The sequence below is a fragment of the Xenopus tropicalis genome, chromosome 9 (assembly GCF_000004195.4).
Source record: "Xenopus tropicalis strain Nigerian chromosome 9, UCB_Xtro_10.0, whole genome shotgun sequence".
Taxonomy (NCBI): Eukaryota; Metazoa; Chordata; class Amphibia; order Anura; family Pipidae; genus Xenopus; species Xenopus tropicalis.
The window spans coordinates 80619974-80646427 of NC_030685.2; the positions used below are offsets into that span (position 1 = coordinate 80619974).

The following is a 26454-nucleotide window of genomic DNA, read 5'->3' on the forward strand; positions in this document are numbered from 1 at the left end:
ACCTGTACTTGATCCCAACTAAGATATAATTACCCCTTATTGGGGGCAGAACAGCCCTATTGGGTTTATTTCATGGTTAAATGATTCCCTTTTCTCTGTAATAATAAAACAATACCTGTACTTGATCCCAACTAAGATATAATTACCCCTTATTGGGGGCAGAACAGCCCTATTGGGTTTATTTCATGGTTAAATGATTCCCTTTTCTCTGTAATAATAAAACAATACCTGTACATGATCCCAACTAAGATATAATTACCCCTTATTGGGGGCAGAACAGCCCTATTGGGTTTATTTCATGGTTAAATGATTCCCTTTTCTCTGTAATAATAAAACAGTACCTGTACTTGATCCCAACTAAGATATAATTACCCCTTATTGGGGGCAGAACAGCCCTATTGGGTTTATTTAATGGTTAAATGATTCCCCTTTCTCTGTAATAATAAAACAGTACCTGTACTTGATCCCAACTAAGATATAATTACCCCTTATTGGGGGCAGAACAGCCCTATTGGGTTTATTTCATGGTTAAATGATCCCCTTTTCTCTGTAATAATAAAACAGTACCTGTACTTGATCCCAACTAAGATATAATTACCCCTTATTGGGGGCAGAACAGCCCTATTGGGTTTATTTAATGGTTAAATGATTCCCTTTTCTCTGTAATAATAAAACAATACCTGTACTTGATCCCAACTAAGATATAATTACCCCTTATTGGGGCAGAACAGCCCTATTGGGTTTATTTAATGGTTAAATGATTCCCTTTTCTCTGTAATAATAAAACAGTACCTGTACTTGATCCCAACTAAGATATAATTACCCCTTATTGGATGCAAAATAATCCTATTGGATTTAATTACAGTTTTATTAATTTTTCAGTAGACTTAAGGTATGAAGATCCAAATTACGAAAAAAAAAACCCTTATCCGGAATACCCTTGGCATTCTGGATAATGGGTCCTATACCTGTATATAAAACAAAAACACACCCTTGTAAACATGACAATTGGCTTCCAGTAATGGCTATGTTATTAATTAATGCTTAAGGACAATTAATAGAGCTTTATATGTAAGTCTATTTTTTGTATTTAAAATATTTGGCACTTCTTCATTAAATTTCCCAAGGACTAGTTTGCTCCAAATTTTTTATATTAATGAAGAAACCTCTTAATAGCACTTATTAGTTGCCTGGAAGGTAAGGGCAGCTCTCTGCTTTATGACATCAAGGCCGTAAATGTGCTTGACTGTTATAGATAGCGGGACTGATTTATCATGTGTTGGTATTTCTTATCAGGCGAAAATGTTGGTTACTGCAAAGTTAACAATTCTGATATCTTATTTTCACAATAATGATCCATTATACCTTGGAAATTATCTTTTCCAAATCATTATGCTGCCATTGACTTGAAATGCATGGGGCTTTAAGATACAGCAGCAGTGATGGGCGAAATGTTTCGCCAGGCATGGATTCGCAGCGAATTTCCGCGTTTCGCCATTGGCAGATTGTTTCGCGAAATGGATGAAAAAATTTGCAGAGCGTCCAAAAATTGTCGCGGGCGACAAAACAATAGCCGTGGGCGACAAAACAATAGCCGCGGGAGACAAAACAATAGCTGGGCAACAAAACAATAGTCGTGGGCGACAAAACAATATCTGCGGGCTACAAAACAATAGCTGGGCTACAAAACAATAGCTGCGGGCGACAAAATAATAGCCACGGGCGACAAAACAATAGCCGGGCTACAAAACAATAGCCGCGGGCGACCAAACAATAGCCGGGGGTGACAAAACAATAGCCGGGGGGCGACAAAACAATAGCCGGGGGCAACAAAACAATAGCTGCGGGCGACAAAAGAATAGCCGTGGACGACAAAACAATAGCCGCGGGCGACCAAACAATAGCCGGGGGCGACAAAACAATAGCCGGGGGCGACAAAACAATAGCCGGGGGCGACAAAACAATAGCTGCGGGCGACAAAACAATAGCCGTGGACGACAAAACAATAGCCGGGGGCGACAAAACAATAGCTGCAGGCGACAAAACAATAGCCGGGGGCGACAAAACAATAGCCGGGGGCGACAAAACAATAGCTGCGGGCGACAAAACAATAGCCGTGGACGACAAAACAATAGCCGGGGGCGACCAAACAATAGCCGGGGGTGACAAAACAATAGCCGGGGGCGACAAAACAATAGCCGGGGGCAACAAAACAATAGCTGCGGGCGACAAAACAATAGCCGTGGACGACAAAACAATAGCCGCGGGCGACCAAACAATAGCCGGGGGCGACAAAACAATAGCCGGGGGCGACAAAACAATAGCCGGGGGCGACAAAACAATAGCTGCGGGCGACAAAACAATAGCCGTGGACGACAAAACAATAGCCGGGGGCGACAAAACAATAGCTGCAGGCGACAAAACAATAGCCGGGGGCGACAAAACAATAGCCGGGGGCGACAAAACAATAGCTGCGGGCGACAAAACAATAGCCGTGGACGACAAAACAATAGCCGGGGGCGACAAAACAATAGCTGCGGGCGACAAAACAATAGCGGGGGGCGACAAAACAATAGCGGGGGGTGACAAAACAATAGCCGGGCTACAAAACAATAGCCGGGGGCGACAAAACAATAGCCGGGGACGACAAAACAATAGCCGGGGGCGACAAAACAATAGCTGCGGGCGACAAAACAATAGCGGGGGGCGACAAAACAATAGCGGGGGGTGACAAAACAATAGCCGGGCTACAAAACAATAGCCGGGGGCGACAAAACAATAGCCGGGGACGACAAAACAATAGCCGGGGGCGACAAAACAATAGCCGGGGGCGACAAAACAATAGCCGGGTGACAAAACAATAGCCGGGGGCGACAAAACAATAGCCGGGCTACAAAACAATAGCCGGGGGCGACAAAACAATAGCTGCAGGCGACAAAACAATAGCCGGGGGCGACAAAACAATAGCCGGGGGCGACAAAACAATAGCTGCGGGCGACAAAACAATAGCCGTGGACGACAAAACAATAGCCGGGGGCGACAAAACAATAGCTGCGGGCGACAAAACAATAGCGGGGGGCGACAAAACAATAGCGGGGGGTGACAAAACAATAGCCGGGCTACAAAACAATAGCCGGGGGCGACAAAACAATAGCCGGGGACGACAAAACAATAGCCGGGCGACAAAACAATAGCCGTGGGCGACAAAACAATAGCCGGGTGACAAAACAATAGCCGGGCTACAAAACAATAGCCGGGGGGCGACAATTTTTTTGACGCGTGACATTTTTGCTGTTTCGCAAATTCTTCGACGTTTCGCTAATTTTTTGAAAGATTCGCTAATTTTTCGGCGATGCGAAACGGGACAGATTCGCTCATCACTATTCAGCAGCATGTTAGAGCTCAATGCTGCCATTAAGCTCTAACACCCTTCAGCAAAGAATGGAATTTGCCTGCTCAGAGCAGAAGAGCATATTCTGATGTATGGCTTCAATAAATCCACAGAAAAAAAGATTGCATGATAAAATCTCAATTACAAATGAAAACAATACAAATTAATATTTTTTCATTAATACATTGAACTCATTCCGCTCTTTATTTTTTAGCTGAAAATAGCTGCTCTCCAGATCATTTCCAATGCAAAACTACAAAGCACTGTATATCTAAGCTCTGGGTGTGTGATGAGGATTCCGACTGTGCGGATGGATCTGACGAGGCAAACTGCGGTGAGTATCATAGGAGAGCGCATCTATCGTAACCTTTGAAACTTTGAATTAAGATCTTTTGTCTACGAGCTCTTTGATACTTTTTTATTTTGTATAATCACCAAAGCATTTTCGAACACTTTATTATGAAATGCACACTCATTATCATTTATATATTTTTATCAGCTCTGTTTAGTTTTTTTGTCCATCTATTAACATTTCTCTCTGTCTAGCTACGTGTGTGTTGCAAATACAATAATGGTTTTGGTGTGTGATTCATTAGCAACAAGTAAATAGTTTGTTTAGCCGCAAACACACTAAAATTCAAATTTTTACTGAATTTTGGAAAATTAAAGTTTCCAAAATGTGTCTGTTCAAAAAAAAAAAAAAACCTCAAATGTAAAACATTGGCATCTAAAATCTTGCAATTAGTGATTGGCGAAATAATTTGACAGGCATGGATTTGTGTCGAATTTCCACGTTTCCACATCGGCAGATTTTTTCGCGAACGTGTAAAAATTTGCCGCACATCAAAAAAATTGTCACCCGCGTAAAAAAAAATGGTGCTCGTAAAAAAAAAAAGTAAAAAAAAAAATTGCACGCTTAATTTTTTACGCACACGTCAACAACTAAGGTGCGAGATTCGCTAATTTTTCAGCAAAGCAAAACGTGATTCGCTGATCACTACTCACGAGTTTACGTAGTAGAAGCCAGTGGGGTTTATCTTGTTATAGCAAAATGGAAGCTATTATTTTCAATTTGAATGCAATTAGAATTTTTGGAAGAGTTTGTAGACACATTGAAAATTAGTAGAATGTGAATTAGCTACCTTCAAAGTTTTTTAACTTTTTAGTTAATCAAGTTTTTTATATTCACGTTTTTTCATAAATAAGCACACATTGACCTTGGTAGAATTATGAGTTTATTTGACTGTAAAATAACCCCTAAAACTCACAAATTTAAATTTTGATTTAAATTTGAGCGAATCTGTCCCATATCGCTTTGCCAAAAAAATTTGAAAATCTTTGAAGAAATGTCCGCAAAACGGCGAAAATGTTGCTCGTCAAAAAAAAGCATCCACAAAAAAATGTCAAAAAAAGACGCGCAAGAATTTTCTTTTGACGCGGTTCATTTTTTAAATATGCGTGATGATTTTTTAGATGTGGGTGACAAATTTTTGCGGCCAGTTGTCGCCAGTTTTGCTAAATAATCTGCCAATGGCGAAACACGGAAATTTGCAGCGACTCTATGCCTGCCGAATTATTTTGCCCATCACTAATTTTGATAGCTAGGCCTCCCCAAAAGGGATGAGCGAAATAATTTGTGCAGTGAAAAATTTCACTGCATGACAATACAATTCGCAGCATGATGTTTCATTTGATGCGTGCGTACTTTTTTTTTATGCAAGCGCCATTTTTTGGATGCACACGTTAAAAGAATGACGCACGCATCAGAGAAAGCAATGCCTGCAAGTGTTGCATGGCGAATTTTATTGTCTCACAGCGAAATTTTTTGCCACGCAAATTATTTTTCTCTTCCCTACTCCCCAGTAGAAGTAATATCTCTGCATACCAGGTTCATTTCAGAAATCCCTTGTGTTTGTGAGCTGTGTTATTTTCCCTCTAAAAAGAGTTAATTAAAAACTGGCCCTAATTAAACACATTATAGATCTACTAATGCACGAACGCTCCAAACGTATTTTCGCCGACTTTTTCGTCGCTTGCGCGGCTTTTTTGTACACTTGCGCGAAAAAATCGGAAAGGTTTTCCCGCTGTTTCCAATCGTTCGGTACAAAAATTCCGTGACTTTTTGATCGCCAATATGATATTATCGTGACTAATAAGATTTTTTCGTAAGCATTTTTCGGGATATTTGCGATCTTTTTTTTTCCCTTTCGGGATTTGAACTCGTGATTTGATAAATCTGCCCCTAAGTTTACACCCCTTTCATTTGTATTTTTGTGTTGAGGGCATATTTGTGCTTATTTTGATCTGTGTGCATCAATTGGAATCTAGTAGCCTTACTTAGGAGCTGATTTACTAATCCACGAATCTGAATCCCGAATGGGAAAAAATCGGATTGGAAACGAACATTTTGCGACTTTTTCGTATTTTTTTCGATTTTTTTCATAGCCATTACAAATTTCGTGAATTGTCGCGACTTTTTCATAGCCATTATGACTTTCGTGAATTGTCGCAACTTTTTCATAGCCATTATGACTTTCGTGAATTGTCGTGACTTTTTCGTATTGAGCTCGAAAATTCGCGAAAAAGTCGCAAAATACCGATCATTATGAAAAAAACACATTCGGACACTTTTCTGACGTTCGTGGATTAGTAAATGTGCCCCTTAGGGGCTGATTTACTAAGACATGAATTCGAATCCGAATTGGAAAAATTCCGATTGGAAAACGAACATTTTGCGACTTTTTCGTATTTTTTGCGATTTTTTTTCACCGCTTTTACGACTTTTCGGAAATTGTTGCGACTTTTTCGTATCCATTACGACTTGCACGAAAAGTCGCAAATTTTTCGTAGCCGTATCTTGTCGCGACTTTTTCGTATTCAGCGCTCGTAAGCGGCGGGCGAAACTTTCAGACTTAGCATGATTTTGGAAGCTTCCCATAGGACTCAATGGCACCCTGCAGCTCCAACCCGGCCCAAGGAAAGTCTCCCATAGGGCTCAATGGCACTCTGCAGCTCCAACCCGACCCAAGGAAAGTCTCCCATAGGGCTCAATGGCCCTCTGCAGCTCCAACCCGGCCCAAGGAAAGTCTCCCATAGGGCTCAATGGCACTCTGCAGCTCCAACCCGACCCAAGGAAAGTCTCCCATAGGGCTCAATGGCACCCTGCAGCTCCAACCCGGCCCAAGGAAAGTCTCCCATAGGGCTCAATGGCACCCTGCAGCTCCAACCTGGCCCAAGGAAAGTCTCCCATAGGGCTCAATGGCACCCTGCAGCTCCAACCCGACCCAAGGAAAGTCTCCCATAGGGCTCAATGGCACCCTGCAGCTCCAACCCGGCCCAAGGAAAGTCTCCCATAGGGTTCAATGGCACTCTGCAGCTCCAACCCGGCCCAAGGAAAGTCTCCCATAGGGCTCAATGGCACTGTGCAGCTCCAACCCGGCCCAAGGAAAGTCTCCCATAGGGCTCAATGGCACTCTGCAGCTCCAACCCGGCCCAAGGAAAGTCTCCCATAGGGCTCAATGGCACTCTGCTGCTCCAACCCGGCCCAAGGAAAGTCTCCCATAGGGCTCAATGGCACTCTGCAGCTCCAACCCGGCCCAAGGAAAGTCTCCCATAGGGCTCAATGGCACTCTGCAGCTCCAACCCGGCCCAAGGAAAGTCTCCCATAGGGCTCAATGGCATTCTGCAGCTCCAACCCGGCCCAAGGAAAGTCTCCCATAGGGCTCAATGGCACTCTGCAGCTCCAACCCGGCCCAAGGAAAGTCTCCCATAGGGCTCAATGGCACTCTGCAGCTCCAACCCGGCCCAAGGAAAGTCTCCCATAGGACTCAATGGCACTCTGCAGCTCCAACCTGGCCCAAGGAAAGTCTCCCATAGGACTCAATGGCACTCTGCAGCTCCAACGCGGCCCAAGGAAAGTCTCCCATAGGGCTCAATGGCACTCTGCAGCTCCAACCCGGCCCAAGGAAAGTCTCCCATAGGGCTCAATGGCACTCTGCAGCTCCAACCCGGCCCAAGGAAAGTCTCCCATAGGACTCAATGGCACTCTGCAGCTCCAACCTGGCCCAAGGAAAGTCTCCCATAGAGCTCAATGGTACTCTGCAGCTCCAACCCGGCCAAAGGAAAGTCTCCCATAGGGCTCAATGGCACTCTGCAGCTCCAACCCGGCCCAAGGAAAGTCTCCCATAGGGCTCAATGGCACTCTGCAGCTCCAACCCGACCCAAGGAAAGTCTCCCATAGGGCTCAATGGCACTCTGCAGCTCCAACCCGGCCCAAGGAAAGTCTCCCATAGGGCTCAATGGCACTCTGCAGCTCCAACCCGGCCCAAGGAAAGTCTCCCATAAGGCTCAATGGCACTCTGCAGCTCCAACCCGGCCCAAGGAAAGTCTCCCATAGGACTCAATGGCACCCTGCAGCTCCAACCTGGCCCAAGAAAAGTCACCATACTGAAGCTTGAATGAATCCGAATCTTTCGTACTCTGCGCGAAAGCTGCGAAAAAGTTGAAACTTTTCGCGCAATTCGTAACGGCTACGAAAAATTTGCGTCATTTTGCGAAACATTCGTAATGGCTACGAAAAAGTCGCGACAATTTTCCGAAAAATCGCAAAATACCGATCATTACGAAAAAAACGCATTCGGACGCCGTCGGAACGTTCGTGGGTAAGTAAATGTGCCCCTTAGTGTACCTATGGAATGCGACCACAGAAAGAATCATTAAGACTCAAAGCAAACTCTGCATAATCAGATCTGTGCAAGGTTTAATCAATGCCTGCTGATGAGCGCCTTCAGAGTCTAGATACAGAAAATGACAAGGATAGATACTGCCTGATCAAAAGGTACCGCACTCTGCATAATGAATACACACGCTCTATTCACTACTGTAAGTGGTTATTTCAGCCCCAACAGTGCCTAGTTCCATGCACTCCGAGAAGCTGGTTATTGCAATTAGCTACCCACTGTGACAAAAACTACTAAGTGTAACTCATTACTTTTGCAGAGCAGATTTTTACAGAGCAACAATTAGGAGAAAAGCCAAAGGTCCAAGATAGTAATTAAGAACCGCAAAGCAAATTAACCTTTTTACTCCATTATTCTGAAGACAAATGTAAGCTTTTGTCACTTCATTTGGTAACATGTGTTCCTAGCATTACATTCTGCTGGTTTTCTCATGGTTGAAAGGACTCTAAAAAAATTAAATTAATTTAAAAAAAAATATTGTTTTGTTTAATGATTCATTAAAAAGAAAAAATTGCATTATATGCTTCCACATACAGGTCTGTTTTGGGGCCTAGCTTACCTGAGCTGACCATGGTAACACAGGCAGTTGGGTTACTTCTTGCCCAAGTAATAAGACTGTGTTATGACATCATCATGCTGAGTATGATGTAATGTATGGCACCAAATACTTAAGGGCCTTTTTATTATGCTGTGTAAAATAAATGGCTAATTTTGCATCATCAAAATGGCTTCTCTGTCCCCCTTAGTGCTCTGATGGAAGAAAAAACGAGTAAAAAAATTGAGCCATTTTTTACGTGAGAAAAAGTCCATATGAATTTTGTCTACGTTTTTTTACACAGCATAATAAATAGGCCCCTTAACATACAATGACCCAATTATTATAGCAGGATGGTGGCCTTAACCTGTAAACACAACTACAATGACCCTGGGTCAAGTGCAAGAGCGCTAAGGGGGACCAAGAAGACATCCCTTAGTGCTCCATACAAACACTAAGGGGACAAAGAGTGTACCCCTTAGCGCTCTTGCATTTCTCAAAAGTACTTGCCCAGAGACTAGCTATGTTCTTCACCTCGCACCAAAGTGCAGAGCACTGGTGGGTGTGGGCTTGTAACCCTGTCCTTAGACCTGTCATAGAGCAGATGGCAAATACAGGGGTTTGTTGTGGCCTGTTTCCCTATTGCTCCCTAACTACCAACTGTGCAGAGTGCAGAGACAAACCGATATTCATTCAGGCAGGGTGTAAATCACAAAAACATTACAAATTGCTCACTTTTTGCACTCTGCACCTTGGCTTTTTTTTTGGTAATGTGCCCTAATGAGTTCTAATGTGAGCCAGGGCCACTAGGCCTTTTCTATGGGGTTGAATTCCGGACTAAGGAGGAAGCAGGACTCAGGAGCACAGACCAAGTCCACTAGACAGTAGAGGGTTAAGAGTGTCTTAGTGGAATTTCAGGCAATGGTCAGGTCAGGCAGCAATTAGGTAAGTCAAAGTGAAAGCAGTAATGTCAGAACCAGTAGGTTAAGTAAAATAATAATTTAGGAAAGATCTGTATAATACCTATACTCAAGCATTAAACCCTGCTCCATGGAATCCTTTTGTTTAAATTTTGCTAAACCACTGCATGATGACATCACACATGTGATATTACAGCCATGAGTGCCGCCATCTTGTAGCAGTACAGAGTGTCAGGCAGAAATCATGACAAAGTGTCCCTTGATTCTCCAGCCTCTATCATTTCCCCCATTACTTTTCAGCTGATATTCAATGTTTTTTATTCTTTTTTTTTTTACTTTCAAACTCTGTTTGAAGAAAATGTATTCAACCTAAGCGTTAACTATATGAAAAAAGCTACTAAAACCATCACTTGTATTAAAGGAAAAGTAAAAAATCTATTCTACCCTGCCCCAATAATTGCCCTATCCTGCAAACCATTTATAATTTTGAATGCTTTATTAGAAAATACCTGTTAAAACTTGGCTTCTGGTCATTTAAAAAAAGGCGATACGGCGTTGCCTTCCTTCTGTATAGGAAAGAGTCAGGCTAGGATCGATCAATCGATTGTCGCATAGTGGATAGGGATGTAGCGAACCTAAAAAAAAAACTTACGCCAAAAAGTGTTAATATTCGCGAACTTTGCGAACCCCATAGACTTCAATGGGAAGGCGAACTTTAAAATTTCTGGCCAGAAAACTGATTTTAAAGTTGTTTAAAGGGTGCCACGACCTGGACAGTGGCATGCAGGAGGGGGATCAAGGGCAAAAATGTCTCTGAAAAATACTTTGTTGACACAGCATTGTGTAAAACCGCAAAGGCAGCTGGCAGACCTAGCGGAAATACACGGCGTTTTTTGCTATTCCGCACTATGAGCACCATGGAAACGGCATTTGCTGAAAAACGCCATGTGCGGCGTTTTATGGGTGAGAAAAAACGCAGAGGAAAAACGCCACGCGAACCCAAATTAGTTCGCCGGCGAACAGTTCGCTACATCTCTAATAGTTGATGCTTCCCCTGAAGCTGCCTCTGCATCGCCGTATCACCTTTTTTGAAATGACCCCCCTGCATCGCCGTATTGCCTTTTTTGAAATGACCCCCCTGCATCGCCGTATTGCCTTTTTTGAAATGACCCCCCTGCATCGCCGTATTGCCTTTTTTCAAAATACGCACAGTACGAACAAATTCAATTTTTTTGTAATTCGTACCTGTCGTACTTTAATAAATAGGCCCCTAAATCTGATTTCTTACATTTATTTGAGATAAGAAGACCATAACAAAGGGTAATATCAGAATACATGTAATTATGGTATTTTTTTTCAGTTCTGTGGGCTTTTTAAGTCTGGCTGTTTGCTTAGATTAGCGAGTGTGGAATACGTTCTCGGGAAATTCACAGGGTGCAATAATATTTTTGCATATTATTTCTTGTTTTTTTATTCTGGCAATGAGTTAACATAATGGGCAAAGTCTATATTAACAGCAAAAGCCTGTTCCTTAGTTAATGATTCCAATAAACCTCTAAGCAACCGGCAGCATGTATACGTTTCAGAAAAACAAACATACATTTATTCTTGTTATTTCCTAATATATATCAGAACATATATTTTGTAGGTTGCATTTATATCACATTCAATATTCCATAAATTACATTGATAATTAAGCAGATGAATTACAATCTTTATTTGCAAGATAAGAGTTTTCATCTCATTAAGTCCATCAAAGTCTGAACCAGCATAATTGAAATAAAATAATGACTGCAGGAAGTAAAATGTAAAAAAAAATATCAAAAAGAAATAAAAAATATGTTTTTTTTCTAGAATGCTGATGGGATTAATGGAGTATAATATTACAGTGATGCGAATGTTTTTTTCTGCATGACTCTTTTGCTTCTTTCCAAGTGACTATTACTCCCCGAACACCTTTTCCGCTCTCCATTATATTTCCCCAGATTGATTTCTTACAAAGGAGATTTTGTATTAGCGAAGGTAGAACTCAACTGTATGGGTTTATTTGCTGGAACTGTTCTATATATATATATATTCCAAATGGAATTACACATTGCATTTGGTGCCAGCTTTATACAGGTTATTCAGAATGTAACCCTTGCTAGGGAATAGGATGCTCACTGCTTTTTCTTTGACATTATATGACTTATTTTTCCTGTGTATATTATCCCGTAAGAGGATTGCCCCTCCCAAATGTTGATGGATGACAACTGTTTGCAAATTTCAACAGGGAGCTTTAGCGGATTCTGTCAGAACTAATACTTTTGCCCAGCTTTGCCCGATTTGCCTGCAATAGGGACCCTCCATTGTGTACACCTCAGTCAATCTACTTTGTTCATTTGATTGAGGTGTTCAACCTATTTCTTCCATTAACAGCAAATTCATTATAGAGCACAATTACAGGTATAGGATCCCTTATCCGGAAACCCGTTATCCAGAAAGCTCCGAATTACGGAAATCCTGTCTCCCATAGACTCCAATTTTAAAACTGATTTCCTTTTTCTCTGTAATAATAAAACAGTACCCGTACTTGATCCCAACTAAGATATAATTACCCCTTATTGGGGGCAGAACAGCCCTATTGGGTTTATTTAATGGTTAAATGATTCCCTTTTCTCTGTAATAATAAAACAGTACCCGTACTTGATCCCAACTAAGATATAATTACCCCTTATTGGGGCAGAACAGTCCTATTGGGTTTATTTAATGGTTAAATGATTCCCTTTTCTCTGTAATAATAAAACAGTACCTGTACTTGATCCCAACTAAGATATAATTACCCCTTATTGGGGCAGAACAGCCCTATTGGGTTTATTTAATGGTTAAATGATTCCCTTTTCTCTGTAATAATAAAACAGTACCTGTACTTGATCCCAACTAAGATATAATTACCCCTTATTGGGGGCAGAACAGCCCTATTGGGTTTATTTCATGTTTTCTTGATCTTTAAGTAGACTTAAGGTATGGAGATCCAAATTATGGAAAGACCCCTTATCCGGAATACCCTTGGTCCCGAGCATTCTGGATAATGGGTCCTATACCTGTACTTATTTTTGACCTTGGAACATTTTTTTATGTATAACTTAACCAACACTTTAGAAATCATTAGGGTTCAGGAGACTGCCTCTTATGTATGCAAATAAACACAAGGAATTCTGGGAACTAATCCCAAAGAGCTCCAAGAAAATCCCATCTACATGGATTTATCCTATAGACCAATGATCCCCAACCAGTGGCCGTGAGCAACATGTTGCTCTCCAACCCTGTGGATGTTGCTTCCAGGTGCTTATTTTTGAATTTCTGGTTAGGAGGCAAGTTTTGGTTGCATAAAAACCCAGTGTAATGCCAAACAGATCCTTCCGTAGGATATTAGTCCTCAAAGGGGCTATTAAATAGGCAATTACAGCTTTAATTGGCACCCCTTGAAACTTTTTTCATGATTGTGTTGCTTTCCAACACTCGCAGGTATATAAAAGATTGGGGATCCCTGCTATAGACAAAAGCTCAACCACTGGGTTTTTAAAGCAGAAGCCAGGGTAATAATTGAACAGATCCCAACTACACTCCTGACACTACCTAAACTGATCAGAAAACCCTGCACTACACTGATGAGCCTCAAGAAGGGCAAAAATGGTCTTTAGTTGGGAATAGGGATGTAGCGAACATCGCCAAAACCCCATAGACTTCAATGGGAAGGCAAACTTTAAAACCTAGAAAAGCCATTTCTCTGAAAAATACTTTGTAAAAAAAAACGCCAAAGAAAAACGCCAAAAAATAACGCCAAAAAAAAAACGCAAGCTATTCCTATGTATACGCAAAGGCAAAAAACCGAAGTGAAAAAACGCAGCGGAAAAAACTGAGGCAAAAAAACGCGGCGAACCCAAAATGGCGAACATCGTCAAAAGTTCACGAATTTGCGGACTTGCGAACACCCGATGTTCGCGCGAATTAGTTCGCCGGCGAACAGTTCGCTACATCTCTAGTTGGGAATCTGATCAGCTATTATCCAGGCTTTTGCTTCAAAAACCAATGGGTGAGCTTTAGTCTGTAGGATAAACCCATGTACATTGGATTTTCTTTCTCTTTGGAATTCGTTCCCAGAATTCCTTGTGTTTACCAACATTTAAGTTGATACTAATATTTAGCCAATATTAAGATATTACAAATTAAAGCTAAGCCAATATAATCATTATCTCAAAAGCCAGTAGGCCACCAAACATAAATCAGAAGGTAAATCTTTAGTCCCAAACAAAGCAGATTTTTTCATTAAGGGCCATTATTTCTTTGTCTATATTTCTTGTGGATGAGTTTCTAATGGGTCAGACTTTCTCTAGTTAGATATTCTTCAATATGGCTTCCAAGGAGCATCTTGGTTATCACAGTCAACTACTTCTAAACTGTAGAGCTTAATTCAGTTATAATACATATTATTTTGTACTGAAAACTTATTTTGCGAGCATAAGCAGTTATCTTGACATGATCATCAATGTGCCAGCTATGAAATCTGCCTTCTTAAATAAAAAATGAATGTCAACTGCTGTCACTGGGGAAAAAAAAATCTACTTTCTTGTAATTATGTACTGTCACTAGAAATGTGAAGTTTGGGAAGTTAGTTAGTTAGAGATCAGGACATTGACCTTCTTAGGTCTCTCACTTTGTACTCTTAACTGTATAATTGTTTTAAATAGTATGTGTCTATCTATCTATAACTATCTATCTACTGTATAACTGTCTATCTATCTATCTATCTATCTATCATCTATCTATCTACATATACATACAACTTTATAAAGAAAGATATTCTTCTCTTCTATTGCAGATTAATCCCATAGCATAATGTCACTGTAATTAGTAATGGGGAAGGGTGAGACTTTAATCATGATTGATTCAATATATTTTAGCTCTTCTGCATGGAATAGCATCTTAATGTCTATGTAGCCAAGAAAAATGGATATACAGGGATAGGACCCATTATCCAGAATGCTCAGGACCAAGGGTATTCCGTATAAGGGGTCTTTCTGTATTTTGGAGCTCTATACCTTAAGTCTAATAAAAAATCTGTAAAACAGTAATAAACCCAATAGGATTGTTTTGCCTCCAATAAGGATTAATTATGACTTAGTTGGTATCAAGTACAGGTACTGTTTTATTATTACAGAGAAAAGGGAATCATTTAACCATTAAATAAACCCAATAGGGCTGTTCTGCCCCCAATAAGGGGTAATTATATCTTAGTTGGGATCAAGTACAGGTACTGTTTTATTATTACAGAGAAAAGGGAATCATTTAACCATTAAATAAACCCAATAGGGCTGTTCTGCCCCCAATAAGGGGTAATTATATCTTAGTTGGGATCAAGTACAGGTACTGTTTTATTATTACAGAGAAAAGGGAATCATTTAACCATTAAATAAACCCAATAGGACTGTTCTGCCCCCAATAAGGGGTAATTATATCTTAGTTGGGATCAAGTACAGGTACTGTTTTATTATTACAGAGAAAAGGGAATCGATTTAAAAAATATGAATTATTTGATTAAAATGGAGTCCATGGGGGACAGGCTTTCTGTAATCCGGAGCTTTCTGGATAACGGGTTTCCGGATAACAGATCCAATACCTGTTTCTAATTCTCAGCTAATGTATGTGTATGAAGGAGTTGCTAGAATTTGTACCAAACTGAGACCTCCAAAAAAGTAAAACTTTCCCAATAACTATTGCAAGAATATTATGGGTTTATTCTTAAAACAGACTTTTGCATTTGTAAATTAATGGTGCCAACATTGTAGTGCTGTAAGCCTAATATTTTTCATTCCCCTTGTTATTTGAGCAGCGAGCTACTGTTTGAAAATACTATTATTGCATTGACATAGATCTTTATTTTTCTTAAAAAATGTATTTTCTTAAATTACAGACAAAAAGGCGTGTGGGCTTCATGAATTCCAATGTAAAAACAAAAACTGTATTCCCGATCATTGGAGATGTGATGGACAAAATGATTGTGGGGATAATTCAGATGAGGAAAGTTGCAGTAAGTTCTACTCTATTTTACAGATAAATATAATACAATGTTCTGCCAGTTTTGTCAATTTTATATTATATAAATGCTCACTCAGGGCAGGAAATGTATGTACCAACTCTTTTTGCCTGTAGTGTTACTGTAGGGAGATGCAGTGTTGCCCCTCCAGTCATTTCCTAGACCTGGTTGATCTAGAACGCTTGATCTAGAACGCTCGGCAAACTGTATTTCAACATATTAGGTGATTTTATGCAGGGAATGATCAATGTGCATTACTTGACTCCTTGTAGGCTGTAGTTCAATGTAATATGGTGGTTTAATAAGTTAATGGGTATAAACATAAACTAAAAACTCTTATTTTTGGAAATGTATGCAATTGAAAAGAATAAATTGCTAGTAAAATAGGAGCCTAGAAAATGTTCCGTGATTAGTCCCTTTCTTCCACATTTAAAGAATTTTGTCCAGATCAGTCATTCTTCTTTTGAGTGTTCCCTTGATATTCTTTGTAATATTGTATATACATAGGATCCATTATACAGAAACCTGTTATCTGTAATGCTCCTAATTACAGGATGGCCATCTCCCATAGATTCAATTTTAATAAAAATTAGTGATAAGGGAATCTGTCCCACATAAAAAAAGAAGTCACATGCAACAATTTTTTTAACGTGGGCTACTTTTTCCACCGCAAATTTTATTGCCTGTTTAACAAAAAAACCCGCCACTTGCAAAAGAATGGGAAATTCGGCATGGATCCACGCCTGCCAACTTATTTTTCCCATCACTAATAATAATTAATAATTCAAATTTTTGATTTCTTCTTTCTTTGTAATAATAAATCAATACCTTGTACTTGATCCCAACTAAGATATAATTACCCCTTATTGGGGGCAGAATAGCCCTATTGGGTTTATTTAATGGTTAAATGATTCCCTTTTCTCTGTAATAATAAAACTGTACCTGTACTTGATCCCAACTAAGATATAATTACCCCTTATTGGGGCAGAACAGCCCTATTGGGTTTATTTAATGGTTAAATGATTCCCTTTTCTCTGTAATAATAAAACAGTACCTGTACTTGATCCCAACTAAGATATAATTACCCCTTATTGGGGCAGAACAGCCCTATTGGGTTTATTTAATGGTTAAATGATTCCCTTTTCTCTGTAATAATAAAACAGTACCTGTACTTGATCCCAACTAAGATATAATGAATCCTTGTTGGAAGCAAAGCAATCCTATTCGGTTTATTTCATGTTTAAATGTTTGGTTTTTTTTCAAATGGACTTAAGGTATGAAGATCCAAATTATGGAAAGACCCCTTATCCAGAAAACCCTAGGTCCCGAGCATTCTTGATTACAGGTCCCATACCTGTATATTATTGTGGAAAAAAATATATGCTGGAAGCTGTTTTTGTATATGAAGATCTTTGTTGTTTGTTTATGCAATCATCGTATGATACATTCAAAAGATTTTATGAAATCATACACCTAAACAGATCTATATTTTCCCTCCTCTCCTAATAACTAATAAATACTATCTGAAATGGCAGTGTAATCCTTGCTTTCTCACATACAATCCATACATGGAAACCAACCAAAATCTGCAGGTCAAAAATAAAATGTAAATAATGATAAAAATGAAAATTTCCTAGACATATATTTTTAAAATTGAACCCAAACCAGGGAGTTATTTTTGAATTCCTGACTTGGAGGCAAGTTTTGGTTGAATAAAAACAAGATTTCCTACCAAATAAAGCCCCTGTAAGCTGATAGGGTGCATAGAGGCACCTAATAGCCAATCACAGCCCTTATTTGGCACCTCCATGAACTTTTATGGTGCTTGTGTTGCTCTCCAAGTCTTTTTACATTTGACTGTGGCTCACGAGTAAGAAAGGTTGGGGACTCCTGATATAGAGGCTACCAAATAGCCAATCACAGCCCTTATTTGGCTCCTACATGAACTTTTATGGTGCTTGTGTTGCTCTCCAAGTCTTTTTACCTTTGACTGTGGCTCCCGAGTAAGAAAGGTTGGGGACCCCTGGTTTAAGACATCTAATAAAATAGGCAACAACGTAATTTGTCGTCACAGTCCATGTTTCAAGCAATTTATCGAACACGTGAGTGTGTATAAGAGGCCTTAAGGGATCTTTGTCAATTCTCCTTCAATGTCAATGACGTGATCTTCCGAGCTCCTAGTCTCCCAAATTCAGAAAAGTTATTTTATGATACAGTATCACTTAACACTTTTTTATTTTTTTACTTTAATGGAATAAATTAGACCCAAATGAAATTTATTGAGCTGGGGTATTATAATAATAGCAGCTGGAACACAATAGAGTACTTAATGAAAGAATATAGCAATCAAACTCTATTGAATTTGGAAACCTGACACCTAGAAGAGCTACAAAGCTGCACTTTACTATTTAAATATAAGTTTAAAGGTTAATGAGATAATTACATTATATTTGAGTAGATTCATTCCAGGCTATTCTCTTTCTGAAAGGTTTCAGAAATAGACATTTCTTTTAATTTGTAGAATAATTCTAATTTACAGATGTAAAATTCATTGAAATCTTACACAAATATATAGTTATTGTGATATAACCTTCCCTATATTATATTCAACCATGGGTCACCAAAACATTGTTGGGATCAAGTACAGGTACTGTTTTATTATTACAGAGAAAAGGGAATCATTTAACCATGAAATAAACCCAATAGGGCTGTTCTGCCCCAATAAGGGGTAATTATATCTTAGTTGGGATCAAGTACAGGTACTGTTTTATTATTAGAGAGAAAAGGGAATCATTTAACCATTAAATAAGCCCAATAGGGCTGTTCTGCCCCAATAAGGGGCAATTATATCTTAGTTGGGATCAAGTACAGGTACTGTTTTATTATTACAGAGAAAAGGGAATCATGTAACCATTAAATAAACCCAATAGGGCTGTTCTGCCCCCAATAAGGGGTAATTATATCTTAGTTGGGATCAAGTACAGGTACTGTTTTATTATTACAGAGAAAAGGGAATCATGTAACCATTAAATAAACCCAATAGGGCTGTTCTGCCCCAATAAGGGGCAATTATATCTTAGTTGGGATCAAGTACAGGTACTGTTTTATTATTACAGAGAAAAGGGAATCATGTAACCATTAAATAAACCCAATAGGGCTGTTCTGCCCCAATAAGGGGCAATTATATCTTAGTTGGGATCAAGTACAGGTACTGTTTTATTATTACAGAGAAAAGGGAATCATTTAACCATTAAATAAACCCAATAGGGCTGTTCTGCCCCCAATAAGGGGTAATTATATCTTAGTTGGGATCAAGTACAGGTACTGTTTTATTATTACAGAGAAAAGGGAATCATTTAACCATTAAATAAACCCAATAGGGCTGTTCTGCCCCCAATAAGGGGCAATTATATCTTAGTTGGGATCAAGTACAGGTACTGTTTTATTATTACAGAGAAAAGGGAATCATTTAACCATTAAATAAACCCAATAGGGCTGTTCTGCCCCCAATAAGGGGTAATTATATCTTAGTTGGGATCAAGTACAGGTACTGTTTTATTATTATAGAGAAAAGGGAATCATTTAACCATTAAATAAACCCAATAGGGCTGTTCTGCCCCCAATAAGGGGTAATTATATCTTAGTTGGGATCAAGTACAGGTACTGTTTTATTATTACAGAGAAAAGGGAATCATTTAACCATGAAATAAACCCAATAGGGCTGTTCTGCCCCCAATAAGGGGTAATTATATCTTAGTTGGGATCAAGTACAGGTACTGTTTTATTATTACGGAGAAAAGGGAATCATTTAACCATTAAATAAACCCAATAGGGCTGTTCTGCCCCCAATAAGGGGTAATTATATCTTAGTTGGGATAAAGTAGAAGGTACTTGTTTATTATTACGGAGAAAAGGGCACATTTTTAAAAATAAATTTAATTATTTCATTAAAATGGTGTCTTCCATAAATCTTATTGGCTAAAGGGGGCCCTAATTATATGTAGGATAACAATGGGGGGGGGGGGGGGGTGGGGGTGGAATTGACCCAAAGAAGTCAGGAAACCATTAGTGCTACTCCTGTCAGTTATATTTCAAAAAAAGTAAAACCTTTGTTATGCAAGTTATCTTCAGATCTAAAGATCATTGCAAAGTTTTGTTCATGTGGAATAATGTTCATATTTGCAGAAGGTAATTACCATGCTTTTATAAGTTATTTGATGTTCTGGAAAAAGCTCCAAATAGGTTTGTAAATGGATTCATGTTTTATGTACCTGCAAAGGTTTTATTTAATTACATTGAATTACTCAGATAATTATGCGCTGATTTCCAGGGGAAACAAAAAAAAACGTAGCCGTAATGAAGTGCTTACCACAAACCTAGTTCCAAGGCCCAAGCTCTTATTTTAATTGTGTGTAGTGTTACTGGAAATATATAAATGTTGGGAATTCATATAGGAACGCATTGTCATTTAATGAAAATTCACATCAGTTATTGCAAACATTGCTGCTCAACCATGACTTGCCCAAATGTTGCTGCACAGAACCCCCCCCCCATACTCCCACACATTATGAAAGATTAAACACATGCTGGGAGCTATATTCCAGAAAAACTGTTACCTAGAAATGTCTCCAGATCTCCAGGTGTTCACGGAACGCTAACAGATCCACCAATGAGAGAATCCTACCTCCTCTGTCTACACCCGGGGCCTTGTTCTTTGTTTATAAAATGATTAGTAAAGACATTGAACACATTTGAAATGGTGCTTAGCAGCAATATATCCAATCTGCTAATGTTGGACAACACTGTAATATTGGCATCCCAAGCCTAACAAATATCTCCCTATATGAATTGGGAGATAGAGATGTAGCGAACTGTTCACCGGCGAACTAATTCACTCGAACATTGGGTGTTCGCAAGTTCGCGAACTTTTCGCGATGTTCGCAATTTGGGTTCGCCTTAGGCGTTTTTCCGCTGCGGTTTTTCGCTGAGCTTTTTCTCGGCCTAAAAACGCCGCACAAGCCACACATGGCGTTTTTCAGCCTAGTACTGGTGTAAGCAAATCCCATTTCCATGGTGCTAATAGTGCGAAATAGCAAAAATGCTGCGTATTTCCACTAGGTCTGCCAGCTGCCTTTGCATATACGTAGGAATAGGTTGCGTTTTTACGCAACGCTGTGTCAACAAAGTATTTTTCAGAGAAATTTTTGCCCTTGATCCCCCTCCTGCATGCCCCTGTCCAGGTCGTGGCACCCTTTAAACAACTTTAAAATCAGTTTTGTGGCCAGAAATGGCTTTTCTAGGTTTTAAAGTTCGCCTTCCCATTGAAGTCTATGGGGTTCGCAAAGTTCGCGAACGCACTTTTTGGCGTAAGTTCGCGAACGGGTTCGCAAACTTTTTTTTTGAGGTTCGCTACATCCCTATTGGGAGAGTAGGTAGGATTCTTAGTAAAATATGTAAAATTTTTATTCACTTGTGACACAACTAGTGATGGGAGAAATGTTTCTTCAGGCATGGATTTGTGGCAAATTTCCGCGTTTCGCCATTGGCGGATTGTTTCACGAAATGGATGAAAAAATTTGAGTGACAAAAGAATAGCTGCGGGCGACAAAAGAATAGCTGCGGGCGAAAAAAGAATAGCCTCGCAACAAAAGAATAGCCGCGGGTGACAAAAGAGTAGCGACAAAAGAATATTCTTTTGTCACATGGCTATTATTTTGTCACCCGCAGCTATTATTTTGTCGCACGGCTATTATTTTGGCGAATTTTTCCAGCGGCAAATTTTTTCATCCGTTTCGCGAAACAATCCGCCAATGGCAAAACATGGAAATTCGCCACAAATCCATGCCTGGCGAAACATTTTGCCCATCCCTAATTGTAAGCTCTATGGGACAGGGACCTTCTCCCTACTGTATCTCACACCACATGGTACTTAATCTTTATTTATGCTTATGACCATTTGTCATAAAATGACTAAAATCTAAATATGTATGACCAGTAGAGATGTAGCGAACTGTTCGCCGGCGAACTAATTTTGGGTTTGCCGCGTTTTTTTTGCGCCGCGTTTTTTTGCCTCGGTTTTTTCCGCCGCGTTTTTTCGCTTCGGTTTTTCACCTTTGCGTATACATAGGAATAGCTTGCGGTTTTTTTTGGTGTTCTTTTTTGGCATTTTTTTTTGCGTTTTTTTTTTTTTGCGGTTTTTTTTACAAAGTATCTTTCAGAGAAATTTTTGCCCTTGATCCCCCTCCTGCATGCCACTGTCCAGGTCGTGGCACCCTTTAAACAACTTTAAAATCAGTTTTCTGGCCAGAAATGGCTTTTCTAGGTTTTAAAGTTCGCCTTCCCATTGAAGTCTATGGGGTTCGCAAAGTTTGCGAATATTCGCGAGTTTTGCCGAAAGTCCGCGAACGGGTTCGCGAACATTTTTGGCGATGTTCGCTACATCCTTAATGACCAGCTTAATACTTGCCTGTACATTCAGGGGTGTTTTGGCCACAACATGAGGTAACCACCTTACCTCAAGGGGTTTTTGTGGTTACTTGGCCCCATTGCTGTGACTTTTAGAGCCAAGCTACTAGAAAAGAATAAGGGGTGCAATAAGAATGACTGCAATCTGCCCAGCTCCCATACCATCCAATGAGGTACAAGGGATGGGCCAGGCTCTGGGAAGAGTGGCATTGCTTTAACCATATGTCTAATAGAAAATAAACAATAAATTTATTTGTAACATGATTTTTATCCCACAGAACCGCAGACGTGCGCATTGAAAGAGTTCCTTTGTTCTAACGGAGACTGCATCTCATCGAGATTTTGGTGTGATGGAGAATACGACTGTGCAGATGGAAGCGACGAGGTACATATACTCCTCAAACATACATGGCCTAAGAGCTGTCTTGCTAGATTTCCAATAAACCTTTTAACCCCAACTTCATCTTCGCCTCACAAGTGCTTGGAGAAGTAATTGTACGGAGCCAAAGAGTAACCTTAACTTGAATCTAGAGTGAATATAGACTTCTTCTAATATGACCTTTGATTTTTTTTTTTTTTTAAGCCTGGTCAAATCTAGCTAGAGTTTCTGCTTTCTCTAGTGGTTTGGTGACAAGAATGAAGCCATGTCAGTAATAGTACTGTGCCTGGAGAGCAGGAAGCACAATTTTTGAGCTTGATATCCCACAAGGAGAAAAAAAAAATCAATGACCTTTAGAAAAAATACAATTATTGACCAAACCTTCATGGCTGTATATTGTGTTTACAATACATTTTCAGTATGAACACTGCACATTCTCATATTAAGAGCTTCTCCCCAAAACTGGCATTAGATCTCATTCCCTTGTATGTTTTAAGACCTTTTATCAGAACCTTATAAGCAAGATTATCCCCCTTTTGGTTCATTTTATTTTCCTCAAATTCAGGAATGTTTCTGAGAAACATTAATCTCTGTAAAAATAAAACAGTACCTGTACTTGATCCCAACTAAGATATAATTACCCCTTATTGGGGGCAGAACAGCCCTATTGGGTTTATTTAATGGTTAAATGATTCCCTTTTCTCTGTAATAATAAAACAGTACCTGTACTTGATCCCAACTAAGATATAATTACCCCTTATTGGGGGCAGAACAGCCCTATTGGGTTTATTTAATGGTTAAATGATTCCCTTTTCTCTGTAATAATAAAACAGTACCTGTACTTGATCCCAACTAAGATATAATTACCCCTTATTGGGGGCAGAACAGCCCTATTGGGTTTATTTAATGGTTAAATGATTCCCTTTTCTATGTAATAATAAAATAGTACCTGTACTTGATCCCAACTAAGATATAATTACCCCTTATTGGGGCAGAACAGCCCTATTGGGTTTATTTAATGGTTAAATGATTCCCTTTTCTCTGTAATAATAAAACAGTACCTGTACTTGATCCCAACTAAGATATAATTACCCCTTATTGGGGCAGAACAGCCCTATTGGGTTTATTTAATGGTTAAATGATTCCCTTTTCTCTGTAATAATAAAACTGTGCCTGTACTTGATCCCAACTAAGATATAATTACCCCTTATTGGGGCAGAACAGCCCTATTGGGTTTATTTAATGGTTAAATGATTCCCTTTTCTCTGTAATAATAAAACAGTACCTGTACTTGATCCCAACTAAGATATAATTACCCCTTATTGGGGGCAGAACAGCCCTATTGGGTTTATTTAATGGTTAAATGATTCCCTTTTCTCTGTAATAATAAAACAGTACCTGTACTTGATCCCAACTAAGATATAATTACCCCTTATTGGGGCAGAACAGCCCTATTGGGTTTATTTAATGGTTAAATGATTCCCTTTTCTCTGTAATAATAAAACAGTACCTGTACTTGATCCCAACTAAGATATAATTACCCCTTATTGGGGGCAGAACAATCCTATTGGTTTTAATGTTTAAATAATTTTTTAGTAGACTTAAGGTATGGAGATCCAAATTATGGAAAGACCCCTTATCCGGAATACCCTTGGTCCCGAGCATTCTGGATAACGGGTCCTATACCTGTATTTTGATAATTAAAGGTTCATTTCCATACTAATCATGCCTATACGGCTTGTGATGCAAGGCCATGTCACTTTTGAAAGGATTAATACATAATGGGAGATATAGGAGAAGGATAAATAAGAATGTGGCTCTCTATTTTGGACAATAATATCATTTTTATAAATATATTTTTTAAGATTTATATCTTTGTTAAAAGGATAATAAATACACATATATTATTAAATGAAGTAGGAGGTCATATTAGGGGCAGATTCATCAAACTACGAGTTCAAATCCCGAAATGGGTAAAATTTGGATTAGATATGATAATTTCTGATGATCAGAAATGTCACGAAAATGCTTAAAATCACAATAGTCACGATAATATCGTATTGGCGATCCGAAAGTCACAGAATTTTCGTATACGAACGATCGTAAGCGGCGGAAAAACCTTTCTGACTTTGATCCTTCTGTGCATGATTTTGGAAGCCTCCCATAGGGCTCAATAGCACTCTGCAGCTCCAACCCGGCCCAAGGAAAGTCTCCCATAGGGCTCAATGGCACTCTGCAGCTCCAACCCGGCCCAAGGAAAGTCTCCCATAGGGCTCAATGGCACTCTGCAGCTCCAACCCGGCCCAAGGAAAGTCTCCCAAAGGGCTCAATGGCACTCTGCAGCTCCAACCCGGCCCAAGGAAAGTCTCCCATAGGGCTCAATGGCACTCTGCAGCTCCAACCCGGCCCAAGGAAAGTCTCCCATAGGGCTCAATGGCACTCTGCAGCTCCAACCTGTCCCAAGGAAAGCCTCCCATAGGGCTCAATGGCACTCAAATTTTTTTGTCGCACGACATTTTCGCGGTTTCGCAAAGTTTTCGCCGTTTCGCGGATCTTTTGAAAGATTCGCAAATTTTTCTGCGAAGCGAAACGGAACAGATTCGCTCATCACTAGTTCAAACACCTTTTATGAAAACTTTGTTTGAAATGTGGTCTCCTGTGGTTTCAGGCAGCTATCATCTAGCAATCACTTTTACAGACATTTCTGGTGATTCACATGGAGGTCTATAAGGAGCACTTTGTGTGGGGGGCGGGGTTGGCTCCCCTTCTTGACTTACTAATAATAAATGCTGAGGGCAAAGCACTGGAAATAGTCCTACGTTCTTTGGTTAGTACATTATTCCTCTAGTAACTCTACAATTGTATCTTGTCTTCACTGTGAATGTATTTGAAATATACCGAACTCTTCTTTATCTTTTTTTTTAACTTTTGGATTCTACTGCAAAATCTCTCTAGGCCATATTAAATATGTTCCTCTAAAAAGACTCAAGAGAATGGTGAACTAGATTGGAATAAAAAAAAAAAAAAATCCGAAATATAGAAACTTTAGTTGTTCCTCTCATTTCTTTGCAAATAAAAGTGTAGCCCTGAGCAGCCTTCATGTTTGAACATACCTGAGAGGTCTTAGAAATCGTTTTGTTGCCGGATACATAGACATATAAACCGTTTATCATTGGCATGAAGTAGTAAAATGAGAGTTTTTGTTTCAGACATTGAACTTAATCAGCTAAATTACCAAACAAAGAAAATAATGCACTAGGAACGTGTAGGTAGCAAAAAGCAAATTACATGGATAGAAGCATTGTATTGTTTCACGGGTTTTCATTATTATGGAGAGCCCTGGTCATCATCTGGCCAATAAATTTAAATAAGTGTAATTTTTTTACCTATTTATTTAATAAAGGGATAACTGTTATAGGTATTCTGTCATTAGAACTGTTTCTCCTATTCCCATGTAACTGGAGGAGTCCCAAGCTGGACTTGGATTTCTTACTATTGAGTGCTATTCTGATACCTACTGGGAGCTTCTATTTTGCTCCCTTCCCATTGTTCTGCTGATTGGCTGCTGGAGGTGAGGGGGTGGGGTATCACTCCAACTTGCAGAACAGCAGTAAAGTGTGCCTGAGTCTGAGCTTTCAGAAGGAGCCAGCGCTACACATTAGAACTGCCTTCAGCTAACCTATTGTTTCTCCTACTCCCATGTAACTGGAGGAGTCCCAAGCCGGACTTGGATTTCTTACTATTGAGTGCTATTCTGATACCTACTGGGAGCTGCTATCTTGCTCCCTTCCCCTTGTTCTGCTGATTGGCTGCTGGGGGGGGATATCACTCCAACTTGCAGCGCAGCAGTAAAGTGGGCCTGAGTCTGAGCTTTCAGAAGGAGCCAGCGCTACACATTAGAACTGCTTTCAGCTAACCTATTGTTTCTCCTACTCCCATGTAACTGGAG

At 39.6% G+C, this 26454-nt stretch overlaps 1 protein-coding gene across 1 annotated transcript in view; it reads left to right on the top strand.

Moving 5' to 3' along the window:
- Positions 1 to 26454, top strand: part of lrp1b (LDL receptor related protein 1B) — a 255407-nt gene that overhangs the window by 142819 nt on the left and 86134 nt on the right. Inside the window, exons 25-27 of the mRNA XM_031893508.1 lie at positions 3606 to 3725; positions 15539 to 15655; positions 22405 to 22511. Coding sequence (XP_031749368.1) covers positions 3606 to 3725; positions 15539 to 15655; positions 22405 to 22511 — 344 coding nt within the window. The remainder of the gene's footprint in view (positions 1 to 3605; positions 3726 to 15538; positions 15656 to 22404; positions 22512 to 26454) is intronic.